Source organism: Perissodus microlepis, chromosome 12 (genome assembly GCF_051167445.1).
Source record: "Perissodus microlepis isolate ML-2025 ecotype Zambia chromosome 12, ASM5116744v1, whole genome shotgun sequence".
NCBI lineage: Eukaryota > Metazoa > Chordata > Actinopteri > Cichliformes > Cichlidae > Perissodus > Perissodus microlepis.
In genome coordinates, this window is record NC_140472.1 from 25,996,023 (window position 1) to 26,017,807 (window position 21,785).

General features: G+C 41.1%; 2 protein-coding genes across 2 annotated transcripts; both read right to left on the reverse strand.

Annotated features, from left to right (window-relative positions):
- Positions 1-1,233: 1,233 nt before the first annotated feature.
- prnpb (prion protein b) lies at positions 1,234-3,964 on the reverse strand. The gene is given in 2 exon segments (XM_084947196.1): positions 1,234-2,164; positions 3,344-3,964. Coding segments are annotated over 2 exon segments (1,137 nt in total). The 5' UTR covers positions 3,899-3,964; the 3' UTR covers positions 1,234-1,582.
- A 13,209-nt stretch (positions 3,965-17,173) lies between these two features.
- Positions 17,174-20,816, reverse strand: LOC146376405 (uncharacterized). Its single transcript, XM_084947192.1, has 2 exons — positions 20,532-20,816; positions 17,174-19,806 (listed from the first exon to the last, which is right to left on the reverse strand). The coding sequence occupies exon 2, from the start codon at positions 19,794-19,796 to the stop codon at positions 18,462-18,464; it is 1,335 nt and encodes a 444-aa protein (XP_084803318.1). The 5' UTR covers positions 19,797-19,806; positions 20,532-20,816; the 3' UTR covers positions 17,174-18,461.
- Between the last annotated feature and the right edge of the window lie 969 nt (positions 20,817-21,785).

Sequence of the window (21,785 nt, forward strand, 5' to 3'; positions counted from 1 at the left end):
TCTCACATTCACACACTGGTGGAGGCAAGCTACGGTTGTAGCCACAGCTGCCCTGGGGCAGACTGACAGAAGCGAGGCTGCCATATCGCGCCATCGGCCCCTCTGGCCAACACCAGTAGGCGGTAGGGTAAATTTATTATATTATATTACATTATATCATATTATATTATATTACATTATATCCTCTTTCACATTAGAGCCACAACAGGACCCACTAGAACATGGAAACAAGTAAAAGTGAAATATAAGAATATTCTACAGAATGGTAATATTTATCACTTATATTGCTTTTAGTCTCTTGAAAAGAGACCCTGAAATAATCTGTTTGTTTGTTTATAACAGCAACCAAGAAAAGGGCAGAGCAAAAAAAGACAGGTGGTGGTCCTGCACCCCCTCGTCAACTAGTTGGTTAAGTAAATAATACCCTCACGGGAAAATCGATATCTCTCTATGAGCACACTGTCGCGCTGAGCTAAAGGATCCTGTCTATCCCGCAATATACGCTGAATTCTGAAAACTCTCCTTATCAATCTTGCACCTTCCGCAATGGGTTGCTCGCGTACAAACGGACAGGACATGGCTGCGACAGACTTCCCAAATCCACCTTCGCTTTTATAGCCGTGGTCTCTCATCTTGATTACACGAAGTAATTTACTATTACTACTCTAAAATATGAATTACATCTGAAATAATCAAATACATGAAATAGAATGATTAATAGTACATTTCCCTTTTTTTTTTAGGAAATGACCTGTATGTATCTGTATGAAATCAATAAAAGAATCAAATACTGCATTATCTTTAGTTACATTGATAATATTTATTTATGGAAAAACAGTGGAAAAATATCGCTGTTGCTTTCGTATAAATGAAGCGGACATACCTGAGTGGCCGCGATCTAATCCTGTTTACATAAAGTAAGCCTGCTCCCAAGCAGGTTTACGCTTACGGATCTGTTGCTATGACAGCAAGTCCCGGATGAGCTTCGGAGAACCGAACGATCCAAGATCACGCGAAATCGTCAACAATCAAATCCAGCTAACTTACTTAGCGAGGTACGAAGAACGGACCCCTGGACGGGCTCATGCTCCCAGATTTGGAGGTGCTGGATGGATACAATAACATATAAATACATAATCCAATGCTGACTCTACTTTTTTCATAACACTAATGCTACGAGACATTGTCACTTGCCAGCTCCGAAGCAATGAAATATCCACAAGTACAAGTTAGTAAAGCTATTTCATTTATTTAACATGACAAGGAAAAAGTGCAAGCCTTTAGGATTCATGAAAACATTCACATTCTCCCATAAGAAACAACCCTTTAGCTCATTTTGTTTTACAGTTACAGGAAAAGGCTTTGTAACTATTTATTTTAATTTCTCCTGTAATCACAAGTCAGCCATCTGTGCCGTCAATGTTTGCTTTATATGAAGCATAAAGTATAAAATAAAGTATAAAATCTCACAGCAGAAGTCAGCACAAAATAAAGAAAGGATTACAGGTTCCTTTCCGCCAAGTTATTTTTCATCTTATCATCTTTCATCAGAACACATTCTCTATAATGTCAAATGAACATCTCAGTGCAGCAGCACAGGTACATTGCTGTTAAGTAGCATCAGCATAGCACTTGTAACTACTGCTAAAAGTCTTTGAAAGCCCATCTCCAATCCTTCTACCCCTCCTGTACTCCCGTCTTTCGGCCCTTCCTGTCTCATGTACTTCATGGAGTAAGCCATGTACAACTCCAAGCATCTCCTGGTTTTCACCTGCTCGATCAGTGCCGGGTAGCCGATCTCCACAATGCTGACCGTGTCATCTTCTTCGGGCTGATTTGGAGGGCCTGGACTTGCAGGGGTAGGGGTCGAGGGGTTTTCTGTGGCAGTGTCGTTGCTCTCTGATGTCACGAGAGTAGACGTGTTGGTTTTGGTCGTAGCTGTGGCAGTTGTACCTGGTTTGATTTGGGGCTTTTGAGTTTTCACCGGCAAAATGTCAGACCTCTTCATACAGGCATCCATGTAGTCTTCATAACTCTGAACGGGTTGAGTAATTACGGCATGTCTTCCTTTGTCGCTGCTGTATTCAGTAGTATTGGTATTGGTATTTTTGTTAGTATTTCTATTAGTTTGGATTTTAGACCCATGGTTCCTGTCAGGGCTGGACTGGGACAAAAAATCGGCCCGGGCATTTTGACTAGAGATCGGCCCACCAAAAATGTGACGTCATTCAGGGGTAAAACCGCAAAGGATTCTGGGAACTTGTGGCAAGAGGTACTAGCGCATGCAGGCTTTCAATTGAACTCAGTTACACAGCGATAAAAAGAAACACAAAAATGGCAAGAAGCTGTTGTATTATTAACTGCAATAGCCGGTGTTCTGCCAAAAACTGATTTCTGGTATTTGCCAAAAACTGATTGCTCGTATTTAAACTGCTATAAGTAACTTGTTGGGCTATAATATGTGAAACATATGTCAAATGCATCCCTCATGGATGACATAAAGTCATCTCTCCATCTCTCTCTGCTGCTCTTTTATTTCTCTCTCGCTCCATCTCTCTCTGCTGCTCTTCTGTCTCCTCTGTCACAGACTTCTCCACTTTTGATGATAAATCAGCCTGGTGCAACATGTAAGGATTGGCACAATTTGTTAAGATTTTGAGGAGTTTGAGAAACTAACCTTAAGCATAAAATAAAATTTACTATCAGTAACTTCATAGCACTCGCCCAGCAGTATATAAACTCCGTCATGCTAGCTAGTACGCAGTACCAGTTATTCTAAGCGACTGTAAAAAGTCAGCACAACGAAAACAAACTACAACTAAACTTGGTTTATATCTGACACAGATAGACAGCAGGTCATAACTTCTTACCTGAAGTTCAGTTCCTCTGCCACTATGACCGGCGGCCGCCTCGGGTCTCTCCTCCTCTTGCCTCCCCTTTCCCTTATCCACCTGCTGGCCTCCACCACTTGCTGATGTTGCTAAATCTGTGGTAGCTATGCCATAGCTACCGCCAAACAATTCAGTTATTTTTACACATTTGGCAGCGTCTGCCTGAAGGGCTTGTTTCTTTTTAGCCCTAATTTTTTCTGCACCTCCTTTCCTTTTTTTGTTCTCCATTTTCTTTAGTTCGTCTATAAGATTGCTAAACAAGGGGGAGGGTGCATCCGACCTCCTCGGCTGTAATTGGTCCAGCCCAGAGTCGATCATGACCAATTGGCCAATCCAACACCTTTCATTATTTATACCCTTCCAAAAAAAAAAAAAAAAAAAAAAAAAAAAAATCGATCGGCCCATAAAAACAAAAAATCGCCAGCGGCCCACCGGGCAAATGCCCGGTATGCCCGATGGCCAGTCCAGCTATGGTTCCTGTGCATGTAGTGTTTGTAATAATACTCCTCTTGAGGGCTGCGGACATTAAAGTGAGGATTGTGGAACTGTCCTAACCCATAGCCCAGGGCCGTTCCTGCCACCGCACCTCCAGCTGCAGCTACTACTGCACTGCGAGCAAACCCTCTGGAATTCTCAGAAGGACGATTACCTCCATAACCTCCTCCTTACCGTCCATAACCTCCTCCATAGCCTCCATAACCGCCTCCATAACCTCCTCCATACCCTCCATACGGAGAACTTTGTCCCGGATACTGGTTAGGGTTGCCTGCTGCACCTGGTTGTCTGGGATAATTGCCTTGCTGCCCAGGACTGCCCTGATTGTTTTGTTTTGGATGGCCACCCTGAGGGGTGGAGTCTTTTTTGGGTTTGTTTCCTGTATTGGTGCCCGAAGAGACTTTTTTGCTGGCCGGACTTTTTCCTCTCCCTCCCCTTCCCCTGGTCAGCGAGAAAGGGGTATTAAGCAAGAGAAGTGACAAATAAAGCATGGACAATGAATAGAGCTTCATCTTCACTCTGTGGAGACAAATATGAGATAATATTTAGAGCATATCACTTTTAATTTTGTACTTATGTAGTGTTAATGTCACTTTATTATTTTAGTTTTAGTGCTAGAGAGCTGTTAGCAGCAGACACCTAAAATCATACATGTGTTCTTCTTTTGGCTGCTCTCTTTAGGGGAAGATCGTCTCCCTCCATCTTACCCTATCCCTAGCATCGTCCTGTGTCACACCACCCCCTGCATGTCTTCCTTCACTAAATTCACCAAATTCAATCTTCTCTGTGGTCTTATTCTATTCCTCCTTTTTGAAATCTTCATATTCAGCACCTTTGCTCATGTGTACTATGCCTCCTCTGCACATGTGCAAACCATCTCAGCATTTTTTTTTTTAAAAATTTGTAATTGTGTTGGAGGAAACTAGGAAGGCTGAAGCAGAGACGCTGACAGCTGCAATCAGTCATGTATGCACTGGATTTTGTTTTGCACGGTAGAAAATTCACTTTCTTAGGTGCATTTTTGTCTGATTGTTTCATCAATCTCTGTGTTTCCAGATTGTATTTTTGGTGCTTAATTGCCACTTTTGAGATATTAGATTTGCAAGAAGGCAAATGAGCAGCTTAGACATGTGGAAACACAACAGGGTTTCATTTTTTCGGCTTTGAGTAACAAAAGGAAAACTGGAAATTCTCCTGAGAGTCTGCCAATGTCAGTGCTGATAGCTTTATGATGCAGAACCTGAACCTTGGAGGCTGTAATTAGTGACATCTCCACAGTGCTGTGTAATGTCAGTGTTGAGTACTCCTCAAGCTCTTTATTGAGTTGCAAATCACATCACAGAAATATGATACTAGAAGTGATGCTGAGGCAGTGTGATCATGTAACAATGCAGGGTGTAGTTCAGACTGTTGTTATTTTCTCATCTGTTTTGCTTGTTTTAATTGAAAGAACTGTAATGAAAGCTGGTTTTTAAAACAAGTTGATATGAGCACATATTCATCACCTTGATCTTCGAAATTAAATACAAGTATGAAAATGAGACAGGCAGGTGGATAATCAAACAAATATCATATTGGAGGATAAGTAATGTTTATTAAAATGATGAGGAACTGTAGATGATGAAGGTAGTTTTTATCCCTTATCTTAATTTTGTTTTCAACTATCAGAATTTTAAAATATCTTGCTTCCAGGACATAAATATGTACAATGCATTAAAAAAGTATTTACCCCCTCCTGGTTTTTTAGGTTTTCACATATTTGTCACACGTACATGTTTCAAATCATCCAAAAAAGTTTGACATAAGACAAAAATAACCTAAGTAGTTATTAAGGGGGTAAAACATATTTGGCTCACTGTCCTGCTGCATCACCCAAATGAACTTGAGCTTCAGGGCATGAACTGATGGGCGGACACTCTCCTTCAGGATTTTCTGGTAGAGAGCAGAATTCAAGGTTTCATCAACTACAGCAAGTCATCCAAGTCAAGAAGCAAAACACCCCCAGACCATCACTACCACCACCATGCTAGACTGTTGGCACGATGGTCTTTTTGTGAAATGTTAGTTTATGCCTGCAGTTCTTTAGATGTGGTTATGCAGTCTTGTGAGCTCCTGGATGAGTCGTTGATGTGCTCTTGGAGTCATTTTGATACACTGGTTCATTGTAACCCTTTCCAGACTCATAGATGTCAATGACTTTGTTTCTCAGTCGCTTCTTTAGATCATGGTGTGTTGCTTTTTGAGATCTTTTAACCTGCTTCATTTTGTCAGATACCATCGATTTAAGTATCACATTGATTTTAAAATCTTATTGCTTACTTTTAAAATCATAAATAATATCGCGCCTAGTTATCTTACTGATCTTCTCAGCCTGTATATTCCTAGGAGAGCACTGAGATCATCAGGACAATTGCTCTTGGTGCAACCCAGGTCACTGCAAAGAGCAGAGGTGACCGTGCTTTCGCTCCGCTTGCACCTAACCTCTGGAACAATCTCCCACAAGCTATTCGTGCATCTGACTCGATCCAGAATCTCGATTGAAAACTTATCTATTTGGTTTAGCCTTCCTGGCTATCTAGAGTACGATTCTTGTAAATACCCTTTTCTTCTGTTTTGTTGAACAAGGTTTTGTATTGATTTTGCTTTTGAAGTTTTATTTCGATATCTGCTTATCTTGTATGCTTGGTTAATCAATGCTTTCCACCTGCTATTTGCATTTGTATTTTGCTACTGCTTTTAGTGGATTTTGTGAAGCACTTTGGTGTACCTCTGGTTTTAAATGTGCAATACAAATAAAGTCGTATTGTTTTGTAAGTTATTTCTGGATTCAGCAGGTGGGCAGTAATCAGGCCTGGGTGTGGCTAATGAAATTGAACTCAGCTTCCAAAAAATTTGATTGACCAAAGTCGATTCATGATTAAACAAGGGGGTTTGATAAGCTTTTTAAATGAAATCATCATTTAAAAACGATACTTTATATTTACGCCGGTAATCTTTGTCTACTATAATCTGAAACATTAAAGTGTGACAAATATACAAACAAACAAGAAAATTAAGAAATAACTCTCATAGGAGTTATATACAATTATATATGAGCTAACGGGTTTATATTAGCATGTTCACATTTTAAATGACAATAAAATATATTACTACTAAAAATTATTTTAACTGTCTGTCCAGTTGTTTGTAATGTGTTACTACAAAATTGAATACTATTCAGTCTGTTGTCAGACATGACGTGGAAAAACCACAAATCCTTGTCTCAGAAGGTGTGGCTTTAGAAAATATATAAAGAAAAAGAAAATTCCATTAGACAGGCGCCTTAGTGGCGCTCCAAAATGGATTTCCGCTGTGTATCAGCCTGAGACGCATGATGCTAATTGATCAGTATCTGAAATAATGGAATGAGCCATCGTTTTTGCAAAACCACACAGGGAAGGCAAAAAAAAAAAAAGTAGAAAGTAAGAAAGAAGAAGGAAAAAAAGGGCTGTGGACAAACTGGAGAAGGAGAGTTTATTTAACTATTTATCTCAGCATTTTTGGATACCGAAAATCTTCCCCACCTCACACACAAATACCTGCTTTTATGTACTTTTTTTTTTTTTTTTTTTAAACAAAAAACTGTTGTTTAAATTATCTTGTCAGATCTTGTCATAGGTCGTGTTTAACAGCTCGGTTGCTGTGACACAGCAATTAAAATTAAGCCTTATTTAAATTAATTAAATTAAGTTTTATTTATTCTGGTGTTGTGCCAAAAAGCGATTGTATTTAAATAGTTTTAAATGACTTGTTTGCCTTTAATCTGTGAAATGTACGTCAAGCATATCTGTCGTGAATGATCTCAAGCTATTTTATGCCATTTCTACCATGAGTTAAAAGATTAAATTGGTTTTTGGCAAAGCGACCTTTATATGTTCTTTATTTATGAATGTCAAACACACACTGTTCTTCAAGAGGCCAGTTGGCTTTGTAACAAATATAACATAATAGCTATATAAAAATATTTTAAGTGGCTAAAAAGGAGTGGATTGATTATAAATTATATATTAAAGACTTGCAATAAAGGTATTTTCTTTATTTTATACATAACCTCCTCGGTATGGTAAGCATTTTATTTGTCTCAAGCTAATACAGCGACTAGTGATAACTAATCGATGGTTTTTGCTTTAAATACTTGTAAAACCTTTTTTTTAACTGTATGTGATGCCTTTCCCTGTAACTTGTTGTTAAAGAGCTGCCGCGATATGGGAGGCAATAACAAGTTGCCTGGTGGATGGTTTGTTCCTTGAAACAATTAAAACATATGTTACATGTTGTTAGAATTTATTTATAACCAGTGTTGGGACTAACGCGTTATTAAGTAACGCGTTACAGTAACTACGTTATTATTGTGGTAACGAGCACGGTAACTAGTTATTATGCCAAAATCAAGAACGCGTTAGTCGTTCCTGGGATTTAGATAGGGTCGTTACTCGTTACTTCGTGTGGTGGCTATCGCGGAGCTTCCACAGATTCAGTAACATTAGCAAGTGGTGGAGGCCAGCAGGTGGAGGAGGGAAAGGGGACGCAGAAGGAAAAGAGACCCGAGGCGGCCGCCGGTCCAAGTGTGAACTGAACTTCAGGTAAGAAGTTATGACCTGCAGTCTATCTGGGTCAGATATAAACCAAGTTTAGGTGGAGTTTATTTTCGTTATTCTGACTTTTTCCGTACTGCATACTAGCTAGCATGACGGAGTTTCTATACAGCTGGGTGGGTGCTATGATGTTAATGATGTTGAACTCTATTTTGTTCATAAGTTATTAGAGTTGCCAACCGTCCCGTCTGGTATTCAGAGAAAATATTACGCGTTTCTTATTGAGGTGAAAAGGAACAGTTTGTCCCGTAATTCAGCTACAATGAAAAAGGCACAAAGCTGGAGTTATTCTGTGTCTTTGCTGCACAGCTGCCTCTTCTTCTTTCATTCTCTCCCCCTCCCTCTCCCGTTTCTACTTCAATCATGAAAACTGATCAATGATCAGCTGATCGGCCCTCTTGTTTGTTTATCGCCCACTTTGCGCCGAAAGAGGAAACCAGCGGATGTCGCGCTAAACAACAGCAGCACGTTTAATCTTGATCAGCTGTTGTTAGAATTTATTTAATATTAATTTCTAGTATCAGCTGATGTTTGCTGGAGCCACAGCTGCAAAAAAGCTGCTGGTCATGATATCGGTTTGGTTATGTGGTGAGAGGGAAACATGAAGATGAAACCAGGAGATGTCCTTACTGAATCATCAGAGCTGAACAGGTGATGGAGAAACAGGTTTACCTTTTAGGTGACATAAATGAGTTGAAGGGAAGTTATGAACTGTTTCTGAGAGACAAATAACACCAGGATCCTTTTTTAGGTGGCTGACAGCTGGTAACTGTGCAGGTGCGGATCTAGCAAAGTTTTGCCAGGGGGGCCAGATAGGGCATTAACAGGGAGAGGTGGGCACAAAGAAATACTTTTCTTTCTTATTCTCATTTAAAATGTCTAGCTTTTAAAAAATAATTATCTGAATCTTACAACAAATGATTGATAGATTGATGCATATATACCATCAAAACAGTGTACATCACTGTCACAACAGTGTTTATTTTCATTCAAAGGCTTTATGATTTTTCCTATAATGGTGGGCTAGTCTCTAGTCAAAATGCCCGGGCCAATTTTCTGTCCCAGTCCAGCCATGTATGCAGCTCATCTGCAGTCTGGTGTTACCTACATCTTCCTATTCAGCAGGCAGAATTTCCGAGTACTGAGTACAATCGAAAGCACCACGACTGCAGTTTTTGTGTTGGATGTAAAAGGCGCACATGACGCTGTGACGTAGGCTAGAATCATGGCAGCAGTCAATGACGGTCCAGGCGTGGGATTTCTCTCGTGGAAATATGCACATTATCTTTTCCTTTCTATTGGTAGGTGGCACAGTGCACTTGTGGCAAGTAAGCAAGCTAGAAGACTGGCAAAGTTATGGAAGCAACACATTAACAAGAGAATTCTGAGTAAAACCAAAGTTACTTTCCCTAGTAACTAGTTACTTTGAAAGTAACGAGTAACTTGAAGTAACTGAGTTACTTTTGAGAGAAGTAACTAGTAATGTAACTAAGTTACTATTTTAAAGTAACTTACCCAACACTGTTTATAACTGCATATTAATGCAGGGAATTCATATTAAAAGGGGAAAACTTCACTGGAATACGCCCTGCAATAACCACTGCCTGATACTCTGTTAGATAAAGACTGTTTACTCCAGGTGACGTGAACTGCGCACAGATCACAGGTAGAAACATTAATTGCTCTACTTTACCTACAGCCTCACCTGTGTGGTGACCGTGAGTCAGATGAGTTCCTTCCTCCCTGTTTGTCTTCGATAATGTCCCCGCGGCGCTCGTACCTCTCCGGTTATGGTTTCAACTGTTTCATTTCTGTCTGACATATGGCCGCACAAGAGATGTGGGTCGCTTAGAAACAGATGATGGGGGCAGGGCTGGGGTGGAGTCGATTCTCGGCATCCACCGGGGAAAAGGAAATGGAAAAATAATCAAATAAGGGCCCACAGCCAATCAGCAGCGAGAGTTCAGTGCGTGTACTTACTAATGGTTCAACTTTTAAGTGTCTGCTTTACTGAACGTTTTACCATATATCGTACATTTGGCTCATACTGAAAGAATAAATGATTCCATTTTCAATTCAACTTTATTCATATAGCACCAAATCACAACAACAGTGACCTTAATACTGTATGGTAGAGGCCCTACAATAATGCAGAGAAAATCCCAACAATCAGATGACCCAAGTGTAAGCACTTGGCGACAGTGGGACGGAAAAACTCCCTTCTGCTTGTCCAGTTTCCTATTTTTATTTTATGTTTTTTTAAGAAAAAGCTATTTTGCAGCTAATAGCTCTTTGGGAGCCGCTTGTTAGTGCAGTTATTCTATTATACCTGTCAAAAAGGAACAAAGTGCCCAAATATTTGGTGGCGCTGTCACTTGGTGTTCGCTCGCTCTGCGGTAGAGTATCACTTCCTGTTCCTGCTCAAACACAGTGGTGTTTCTGAGTAGCTTATTTGCTTAGCAATTTAATTAACAACTTTTAAATACATTCTTCTTTCATAGTATAATCTTCACGTGCTTCATCCGAAGCACACTTTCTGTGTACTCACTACCTAATTTATAGCCAAAGTATTCACTCACTGTCTCTGTACTGTTTCGCTAGCTTAGCTTAGCTCGTAGCCGACTCGTTAGCACCATGGCTACTTCACCTGTCCCTCCTGCACTTTCTTGCTCATTGTGTCAGATGTTTAGTTACTCCTCGGCCTCCTTTAGCAGTAATGATATCTGTAACAAATGTAGCATATTTGCAGCTCTGGAGGCCAGGATTACTGAATTGGAGACTCGGCTTCGCACCCTTCATTCACCCGTAGCTAGCCAGGCCCCTGTAGCTGGTGCAGCCGAAGATAGCGTAGGCCCCGCTAGCTGTTCCCCGGCAGACCCCAAGCAGCTGGGGAAAGAGGGCGGCTGGGTCACGGTGAGGAGGAAGCATAGTCCTAAACAGAAGCCCCAGGTACACCACCAACCCGTTCATGTGTCTAACCGTTTTTCCCCACTCGGTGACACACCCGCCGGGGGTCAAACTCTGGTAATTGGTGATTCTGTTCTCAGACATGTGAAGCTAGAGACACCGGCAACCATAGTCAATTGTCTTCCAGGGGCCAGAGCAGGCGACATTGAAGGAAATTTAAAACTGCTGGCTAAGGGTAAACGTAAATTCAGTAAAATCATAATTCACGTCGGCAGTAATGACACCCGGTTACGCCAATCGGAGGTCACTAAAATCAATATTGAATCGATGTGCAACTTTGCTAAAACAATGTCGGACTCTGTAGTTTTCTCTGGTCCCCTCCCCAATCAGACCAGGAGTGACATGTTTAGCCGCATGTTCTCCTTAAATTGCTGGCTGTCTGAGTGGTGTCCCAGAAACGATGTGGGCTTCATAGATAATTGGCAAACCTTCTGGAGGAAACCTGGTCTTGTTAGGAGAGACGGCATCCATCCCACTTTGGATGGAGCAGCTCTCATTTCTAGAAATATGGACAAATTTATTAAACCCCCCAAAATATGACTATCCAGAGTTGGGACCAGGAAGCAGAGTTGCAGTCTTACACGCCTCTCTGCAGCTTCTCTCCTCCTGCTACCCCCCCAAAAACCCATCTCCATAGAGACTGTGTCAGCTTCCAAAAAGACAAAAAACAAACTAAAAACCAGCAACAAACAACTTAAACATAAACAATCAAAAAGAAAGAACAATACAGTATCCACATCTGAACCAAAGAGTAAAACAGTGAAATGTGGATTATTAAATATTAGGTCTCTCTCCTCCAAGTCTCTGTTAGTACATGACTTAATAATTGATCAACAAATTGATTTACTCTGCCTTACAGAAACCTGGTTGCAGCAGGATGATTATGTTAGTTTAAATGAATCAACACCCCCGAGTCATTCTAACTACCAGAAACCTCGAAGCACAGGCCGAGGGGGCGGTGTGGCAGCAATTTTTCACACCAGCCTATTAATTAATGAAAGACCAAGACAGACTTTTAATTCATTTGAAAGCCTGATGCTTAACATTGTCCACCCCAGCTGTGAAACTCAGAAACCAGTCTTACTTGTTATCATCTATCGTCCACCTGGGCCTTACACAGAGTTTCTGTCTGATTTCTCAGACTTTATATCTAATTTAGTTCTGAGCTCAAATAAAATAATTATTGTGGGTGATTTTAACATCCATGTAGATGCTAAAAATGACAGCCTCAACATGGCATTTAGTCTGTTATTAGACTCAATTGGCTTCTCTCAAAATGTAAAAGAACCCACCCACCACTTTAATCACACTCTAGATCTTGTTTTAACATATGGCATAGAAACTGAACATTTAACAGTGTTTCCTGAAAATCCTCTCCTGTCTGATCATTTCCTGATAACATTTACATTTACAATAATTGATTACACAGCAGTGGAGAGTAGATTTTATCAAAGTAGATGTCTTTCTGAAAGCGCTGTAACTAAGTTTAAGAATATAATCCACCCACTGTTATCATCTTCAATGCCCTGTACCAACACAGAGCAGAGCAGCTATCTGAACGCTACCCCAACAGAGGTCGATTATCTTGTTAATAATTTCACCTCCTCACTACGTACGACTCTGGATACTGTAGCTCCAGTGAAAACTAAGGTCTCTAATCAGAAGTACCTGACTCCGTGGTATAATTCTCAAACACGTACCCTAAAGCAGATGACTCGTAATCTGGAGAGGAAATGGCGTGTCACAAATTTAGAGGATCATCATTTAGCCTGGAGAAATAGTTTGCTGCTTTATAAGAAAGCCCTCCGCAAAGCCAGAACATCTTACTATTCATCACTGATTGAAGAAAATAAGAACAACCCCAGGTTTCTCTTCAGCACTGTAGCCAGGCTGACAAAGAGTCAGAGCTCTGTTGAGCCAACCATCCCTTTAACGTTAACTAGTAATGACTTCATGAACTTCTTCACAAATAAAATTTTTATCATTAGAGAAAAAATTACCAGTAATCATCCCACAGATGTAATATTATCTACAGCTACTCTTAGTACCATTGATGTTAAGTTAGACTCTTTTTCTCCAATTGATCTTTCTGAGTTAACTTCAATAATTACTTCCTCCAAACCATCAACGTGTCTTTTAGACCCCATTCCTACAAAACTGCTCAAAGAAGTCCTGCCATTGATTAATTCTTCGATCTTAAATATGATCAACCTATCTCTAATAATCGGCTATGTACCACAGGCCTTCAAGCTGGCTGTGGTTAAACCTTTACTCAAAAAGCCATCTCTAGACCCAGCAGTCTTAGCTAATTATAGGCCAATCTCCAACCTTCCTTTCATATCAAAAATCCTTGAAAGAGTAGTTGTCAAACAGCTAACAGATCATCTGCAGAGGAATGGTTTATTTGAAGAGTTTCAGTCAGGTTTCAGAGCTCATCACAGCACAGAAACAGCTTTAGTGAAGGTTACAAATGATCTTCTTATGGCCTCTGACAGTGGACTCATCTCTGTGCTTGTCCTGCTAGACCTCAGTGCAGCGTTCGATACTGTCGACCATAATATCCTATTAGAGCGATTAGAACATGCTGTAGGTATTACAGGTACTGCACTGCAGTGGTTTGTATCATATCTATCTAATAGACTCCAATTTGTGCATGTAAATGGAGAGTCCTCTTCACACACTGAGGTCAATTATGGAGTTCCACAGGGTTCAGTGCTAGGACCAATTCTGTTTACATTATACATGCTTCCCTTAGGCAGCATCATTAGAAGACATAGCATACATTTTCACTGCTATGCAGATGACACCCAGCTCTATCTGTCCATGAAGCCAGATAACACACACCAATTAGTTAAACTGCAGGAATGTCTTAAAGACATAAAGACCTGGATGGCCGCTAACTTTCTGCTTCTTAATTCAGATAAAATTGAGGTTATTGTACTCGGCCCTGAAAATCTTAGAAATATGGTATCTAACCAGATTCATACTCTGGATGGCATTACCTTGGCCTCCAGTAACGCTGTGAGGAACCTTGGAGTCATTTTTGACCAGGACATGTCCTTCAACGCACATATTAAACAAATATGTAAGACTGCTTTCTTCCATTTGCGCAACATCTCTAAAATTAGAAATATCCTGTCTCAGAGTGACGCTGAAAAACTAGTTCATGCATTTATTACTTCCAGGCTGGACTACTGTAATTCATTATTATTAGGATGTCCAAAAAACTCACTGAAAAGCCTTCAGCTAATCCAAAATGCTGCAGCAAGAGTACTGACAGGGACTAGAAGGAGAGAGCATATTTCTCCTGTTTTGGCTTCCCTTCATTGGCTTCCTGTTAAATCCAGAATTGAATTCAAAATCCTGCTCCTCACATACAAGGTCTTAAATAATCAGGCCCCATCTTATCTTAATGACCTTGTAGTACCATATCACCCTATTAGAGCACTTCGCTCTCGCTCTGCAGGCCTACTTGTTGTTCCTAGAGTATTTAAAAGTAGAATGGGAGGCAGAGCCTTCAGTTTTCAGGCCCCTCTTCTGTGGAACCAGCTTCCAGTTTGGATTCGGGAGACAGAAACTATCTCTACTTTCAAGATTAGGCTTAAAACTTTCCTTTTTGCTAAAGCATATAGTTAGGGCTGGACCAGGTGACCCTGAATCCTCCCTTAGTTATGCTGCAATAGACGTAGGCTGCCGGGGGATTCCCAAGATGCATTGAGTTTTTCCTTTCCAGTCACCTTTCTCACTCACTATGTATTAATAGACCTCTCTGCATTGAATCATATCTGTTATTAACCTCTGTCTCTCTTCCACAGCATGTCTTTTATCCTGTCTTCCTTCTCTCACCCCAACCGGTCGCAGCAGATGGCCGCCCCTCCCTGAGCCTGGTTCTGCCGGAGGTTTCTTCCTGTTAAAAGGGAGTTTTTCCTTCCCACTGTCGCCAAAGTGCTTGCTCATAGGGGGTCATATGATTGTTGGGTTTTTCTCTGTATCTATGAAGCGCCTTGAGGCGACTTTTGTTGTGATTTGGCGCTATATAAATAAAATTGAATTGAATTGAATTGAAATATAACATTAAAACTGGTTCGTTGTTGTTTGTGAAAGTATGCACTCGGGTGTCTTTTTATGCTTGAATCATTCATAGAGCAGTGATAACTGGCTTTACAAACAAAAACATTTCTCTGAAAATGGTCAGGTATGAGGACTGGATTGAAAATGAGTGAAAAGGTCTGGCTGCATGTGTCGTAATTACCAAATGAGTGGACTGAAACAGCTGGACCCAGAAACACTCTGCAGTTTTAAAAGATGTGTTTACACTTGGGAGGTAACAGAAAAAATGGCAGCAGGTAAGAGTTTCTGACTACAGGAGCATGGCAAGGGAGCTCTATTCGAGAGGAAGAGATTTAGATTCTGCCAAAGGTGATTGTTCTATAATTAATTTTAAGTTCTGAAGGAAATGGAGTTGAAAGCCTGCTCGCTTATCGACAGACTGCAGAGGGATGAGTGGCTAGCCAGAGGAAACTGGGAGAAACCCATGGAGAGTACTCCTTTGGTAGCAGGAAGCCAGGTTGTAGTAACGGGTTTGAGTGGCGGTGCACTTGAACTCAGGAAAGTCTACAACAATGCAGGAATGGCAGTGCGGAAACGTCAGCCATCCTTTCACCAGAGGAGACACTGGAAACAGACAAGAGAGGAAACAGGGTTTAAACAGGCCACAAAGCATGAAGGAGCCAAGTAAGACCATTGAGGATACAACAATCTGACAGAAAATGGAGGCACAGGCCAGTCTTTAAGTACTACTCAGTAATGCGGAAGTGAGAAACATGGATGAGTGCTGGTGACCAGGAAAAACAAGACCCAACAAGAACAGCCGGCCCAGCACTCCACCTGAGAGAGCGCAAAACAACCCCCCCCCCCCTACTGCCCAGACCATCACATCTTGTGTGGGTGGAAATGAGGGATGACTCAAGACTTTTGCACAGTACTGTACATAAAGAAAGCAGAAGTAGAAAAACAACAAAATATAAATCAAATATTTAAAGTTTGAGTACACTATAAATGTACTAACGTAATTAAATAAATTGCGCTCCATCACCACGGTTCCGACATTGTTCAGTTTCTTTTCTGTTTACTCTAATTAAAAAACTGTCTTTATGGCATTTTAAAAAAGTTCCACTTTCCAATTTCCACTTGACCTAAAGAAATGTTTGATATGTAAATTATTTTGTATATGAACAGTTATCTTTGCTTATCTCTGTCCTGACAATCTCTTGTGTTTATTTGTAATGTAGACTGTAAAAAGAGGCGTACTGATATGATGGAGTAAAGTGTTTGCTTTCACCACTCGCGGTTAAAAAGCTCTCAGCTGGTCACTGGAGGATGTTTGTGTGGCAAAAACAGGGAGTGTCTCCTTTCGGGGGGGGGGGGGGTCTTGGTCTTTGTTTGAGTAATAGGCTGTAATTGGTGCCACGCCGCCCCTTCAGCCTGTGCTTCAGGTTTCTGATAGTTAGAATGACTCAGGACTGTTGTTTTATTTAAGCTAACATTATCATCCTGCTGCAACCAGGTTTCTGTAAGGCAGACTAAATCGATCTGTTCATCAATTATTAAGTCATGTACTAACAGAGACTTGGAAGAAAGAGACCTAATGTTTAATAATCCACATTTCACTGTTTCACTCTTTGGTTGAGATGTGGATACTGTATTGTTCTTTCTTTGTGATTTTTTTATATTTAAGTCGGTTTTTAGTTGTTGTTTTTTTGTCTGTTTGGGAGCTGACACAGTCAGGGGATGGGGTTTGGGTGGATAACAGGAGGAGAGAAGCTGCAGAGAGGCGTGTAAGACTGCAACTCTGCTTCCTGGTCACATTTTGTGGGGTTAATACGTTGGCCAGATTTCTAGAAATGAGAGCTGCTCCATTCAAAGTGGGATGGATGCCGTCTCTCCTAACAAGACCAGGTTTCCTCCAGAAAGTTTCCCAATTATCTATGAAGCCCACGTCGTTTTTTGGACACCACTCAGACAGACAGCAATTTAAAGATATCATCTGGCTAAACTTGACACTCCTGGTCTGATTGGGCAGGGGAATTCAATATGGTTAGTGACCTCCGATTGACATAATCGGGTGTCATTACTGCCGGCATGAATTATAATTTTAATGAATTTACGTTTACCCTTAGCCAGCAGTTTTAAATTCCCCTCAATTCGCCAAATATCCCTTCATTGCACTGTAACACTGTTTTCATGAAACAGAGCAGAAATTAACTGAAATGAACTTCCTTTTCTCAGCAGTGCGCACACAGCGAGCAATTTCTCTCTGCTCAATCTGTAAAAAAGAAAATCTTTAGTGTGTTAGATTAATCCCTCAATGTTGCAGTGTGCTATTCAAACTAAGAAGCGGTGCACTCTACATCCACATGACACAGTAACATGTTAACTGGAAAGCTGTTTTCAAAGAGAAGCACTTGTGGGAAACCTGAGCTCACATTGGATTTTTGAGCCACTATATCACATTGCTTTTACTGAAGTGTGTCTTTGTATAGAAATTACAGTGCATTTTTAGTAGCTCATTCTGCAATTGTGAATAATTTCCTTCAGTAAATCTGTCCTATAACGTGTCAGATAAAATACAAATTATTTTCTTATGTTTTGCTCTAGTGGTCCAGTGCAGCCTGTTTCCTCCTGTGTAGCATTTCTGTGACTGCAGTCAAAATTCTCTCCATCGATCACTTATCCCAGCTGACCTGAAGTAAAAATTCATGATAAAGGCTGTGGATTCATTTGAATCAAACAGAAGAGGAGAGGAAACTACAGAGGAAAAGGGTGCAACTTCAATCACACGAGGTTACTGTTTATTGCAGGGGTGTCAAACATAAGGCCAGAATTAGCCCAGTAAAGACTCCAATCTGGCCATTGCATGGCTTTGGAAATTTTTTTACTTTAAACATATTTGACTCCATCATATATGTAATAGATCAGAATGGATCATCTTTAGGGCTGATACCAATCAGGTTTCTTCAGTAAATACAATGAGAGTCCATCTGCAGCTCACACTAGTGTTTTCAGATTCATCCTGCTTCTAGCATGCTGACATGCTTACAGACTTTAACTTATTTACAATCTTAGTTAAAGCATACTCTACTCAGCTAGTTCAGCTCAGGCTGATGTCATTCATGAACACTATATGACCCAAAATGAATCATAAGATGAAAACTTTTACATTTGTTTATTATAATTTACTCCAGACTCACTGAGATGTTTCTCAAAACCAAACATCTAGAGTTTGATTACAATTCTTCTGGTGTCTGCAAATATCTACAAAAACCAGTGATTATAAAAGTCTGCTATGTTGCCCCCTGGTGGGCTGTGAAAGTGTTGCATATGGGTTGTGAGTGTTTCATCGCACACTCATTTGGTCAGATATAAAAACCAAATGAGCGACACATCACACAAGTTTCTCTGTGCAAAGAAGGCTTTAGTGCAGCTGTGTTTGCAGTATCACTATAATGCTGGTGATGACAGAGAAAAGCCCTCGCAGGTCTGTCTGCAGTCTTTGTGCCCCACTGCTGCTTTCAAGTTTGGTCTTTTTCTTCAAGTTTCTTTCAGCATTGACGATGTAAAGTTCGATGCACCTCTTGAGCTTAACCTGTGTGATCAGTGCTGGGTAACCAATCTCCACAATGCTCACTGTGTCGTCATCATCAGTTTGGAGGAGCTGTGAAGCTGCAGGTGCAGGATTGTCTACATACTTATTCGGAGGGTGAGGAGTTGAAGGGGAATCGGTCGAGGAGTTTTTCGTTGCGGTGCTGTTACTTGTGGCGCTGCTGGCAGTGCCAAGAGCAGCAGTAATTGATGCAATGGTGGAGTTCACAGTAGCAGCTGTGGGGGGTTTAGATGTAGTCACAGCTGGTTTGAGGTTTGGTTTTCGATTCTTTACAGGGAGAAGATCTGCTCTATTCATGCAGGACTTTATGAAACTATCAAATGTTACGTCAACTTGTATGTATTCGTAATCTCTGCTGAAGTCATTTGTATCAGTAGATCTAATACCATACTTCCTGTACATGTAGTAGTTGTAGTAATACTCCTCCTGGGGGCTGTGGAAGTGAAAGTGAGGATGGGGGAACCTTCCTAACCCGTAGCCCAGGGCCATTCCTGTCAGAGCGCCTCCAGCTGCCGCCAATGCTGCTCTGCGACCAAAACCTTTGGATTTATCAGAGGGAACAAAGCCCTGTGCCTTTGCATAGTTTGAGAAGGGAGAGCCGCCACCAGCACCATAACCCCCATACCCAAAGTTGCTGGCATAGTGAGGACTCAGGATTTTGTTGTTTGGGTTGTGGTTTATGTATCCACCTGGATAACCCCCGTAACTGCCATAACTGCCCCAGTATGGGTAGCCCGGTGCTGGGTAAGCACCAGCTTGATGTCCTGGGTACCCTGGGTAGAATCCTTGATTAGGGTACCCACTTTGGTAAGGGTATCCTCCTGGTCTGCCTGGTTGTTGAGGGTAACCTCCTTGGTTGGGGTTACCTCCTTGGTAAGGGTATCCTCCTGGTCTGCTTGGTTGTTGAGGGTAGCCTCCTGTGTTGGGGTAACCTCCTGGTCTGCCTGGTTGTTGGGGGTACCCTCCTTGGTTGAACTGTGTGGACTGTTGGGTCTTAGACTTAGTGTCTAGATTAGGTTTTGTTTTTGAAGGCTTCTTAAAAGCATTCATTATCTGAGGAAACTTTCCTCTTTTGGAAGCCAGTGAAGGTTTAATGTGAATGACGAGAAGAGGTAGACACAAGATGGCTACAAGTGTTGGCTTCATCTTTGTACCACTGCAGAGAGAAGTCAGAGAAGAAAGCAAACAGGAAGACGAGAGTAACATTATAATTTATCCTCTGTAGGCCATTAAACTGCAGGTTTCATTTTTCACACCTGGAGTCCTCCTCCTTTTCTTTGTGTGCAGTCTATTTTTGACTAAAACCCCCATAGAGTTGAGTGACATATTATTGTAAATCTATGTGCACAGCTCTGCCTTTAACAGCACTGATCCGTACTTGCGCTGTGCTGTCTTATGATTATTTAATATAAATGAAAAACTCACTGAAACCTTAAAATGCATGACCCTAACTGTGAAGTTAGAAAAACCTCTGAATAATCTTTGAAATGCATGTAACTGTATCAGTGCATTGCATCAATTACAACCGTCATATGCTTTTGCACGACACATTGCCCTACTGTTATCAACACGAAGCTGTAGGTCCGTTAAAGCTGGCGAGCTTAAAATAGAGCAGTCTTTCAGCAGCCAGCCATATTTATAGCTGTTTTTAAAACGCAAAACTCTTTCTTGAATCGCTCCCCGCCACCAAAAGGAAAACCAAGAAGTGCACAAAACTTATCTACCACCTGATGTCCACGTAAAGTCTCTCACCAGGTCGAGCCTGTAATCACGAACACGTTGGCTCTGTTTGCTCTTTGAGAAGAGGCGGGAGGACACCATAGCGTGTAAAACATTTAGGTTAAGACAAATTCACCCCAAAGCACACAAACACATACTGACCTGTGCTTCCAGCGAGTCCACGGCAGCACTGCTTGTGTATGAGATAAACTTCAAATGTCAGCCCCTCCTGTCCCCATGGCGACAAAAAATTCAACCCCCTTCCCGTCACCATCTCCCAAAATACACCGCAGACATTCACACACTCACTCTGTCATTCATTGTCAATCTCGACCCAGAGAAAACACATTCATTTAAACCTTCGACTCAAGCGCAAACTAGAGACAACAACTTTTCTGACTCTTTTAAAAATGTCTTTGATATCCTTCACAGCGCAGGTGTAGAGCAGCTCACACTGGTGTCATCCATCCACAGATGTTGGCATTAAATGAAAGGTTTTAGATTTTTTTTTTTTTTTTTAATTATAATTTACTGAAAAGTCATCGGGATGTTTCTCAAGACCATAAATCTAGATTTCCTTTGACTACGCGATCTGCAAATTTCTAAACCAGGGGTTAGAAGTGTGGGATGCTGCCCCCTGGTGGGCCGTGAGGGTGTTGCGGGGGGAGAAGAATAGTGTCTCTTGGTTTGTGACATTCTTAAGTTTGGGAATGAGTGATCTAAACTAATTTTCACAGAAGTCCATATTAAAAAAAATCCAAAAACAGTTTCAGATGAAGGGCCAAATGACTGATACACCATGCTGCTGTTGCACTCTCTTCTTTTTCCTTTTCTGTGTTTCTCCATATGACGAAGGCCTCAGAGCAGCTCTGTTTGGATGTTGCTGCCCAGCAGCATCAATGTAATGCGGGTGACTATAGACAAAACCCTTGGATGACACCTCTATAGTCTCTACTTCTGATTTTAAGCTCCAGCTTTTTCTTTAAGAGCTTTTCGACATCAATCGCATTAAGCTCTCTGCACTTCCTGAGCTTCATCTGATCTGTTCTTGTCACCGTGTGTAGTTCACTTTAGCGTGAGGTCTAACAGGCACAAGATCTGTTCGATTATTCATGCAGAACTTCATGAAACTGTCAAATGTCTCAGCAGGTTCATTGTCTCTCATGACAGGCTTCAGGAAATTATATAAATATTGAAAGCCTCAACTTTACTCCTCCAAACATACCTCTTCTCATTGTGATAAAAAAAAAACCCTCAATACTCTGATCTTGTATGACCATAAAATTCTTCTTCAGGAGGTATTTGGCTCCTCCATGTGGGCAGCTGCTCCCATGATGAGTGTATGTCAACTTCTGACTACACCTGTACACATCTGTAAGTGGTTTAATGTTTGATCCTAATTTGCAACCAAGTCTA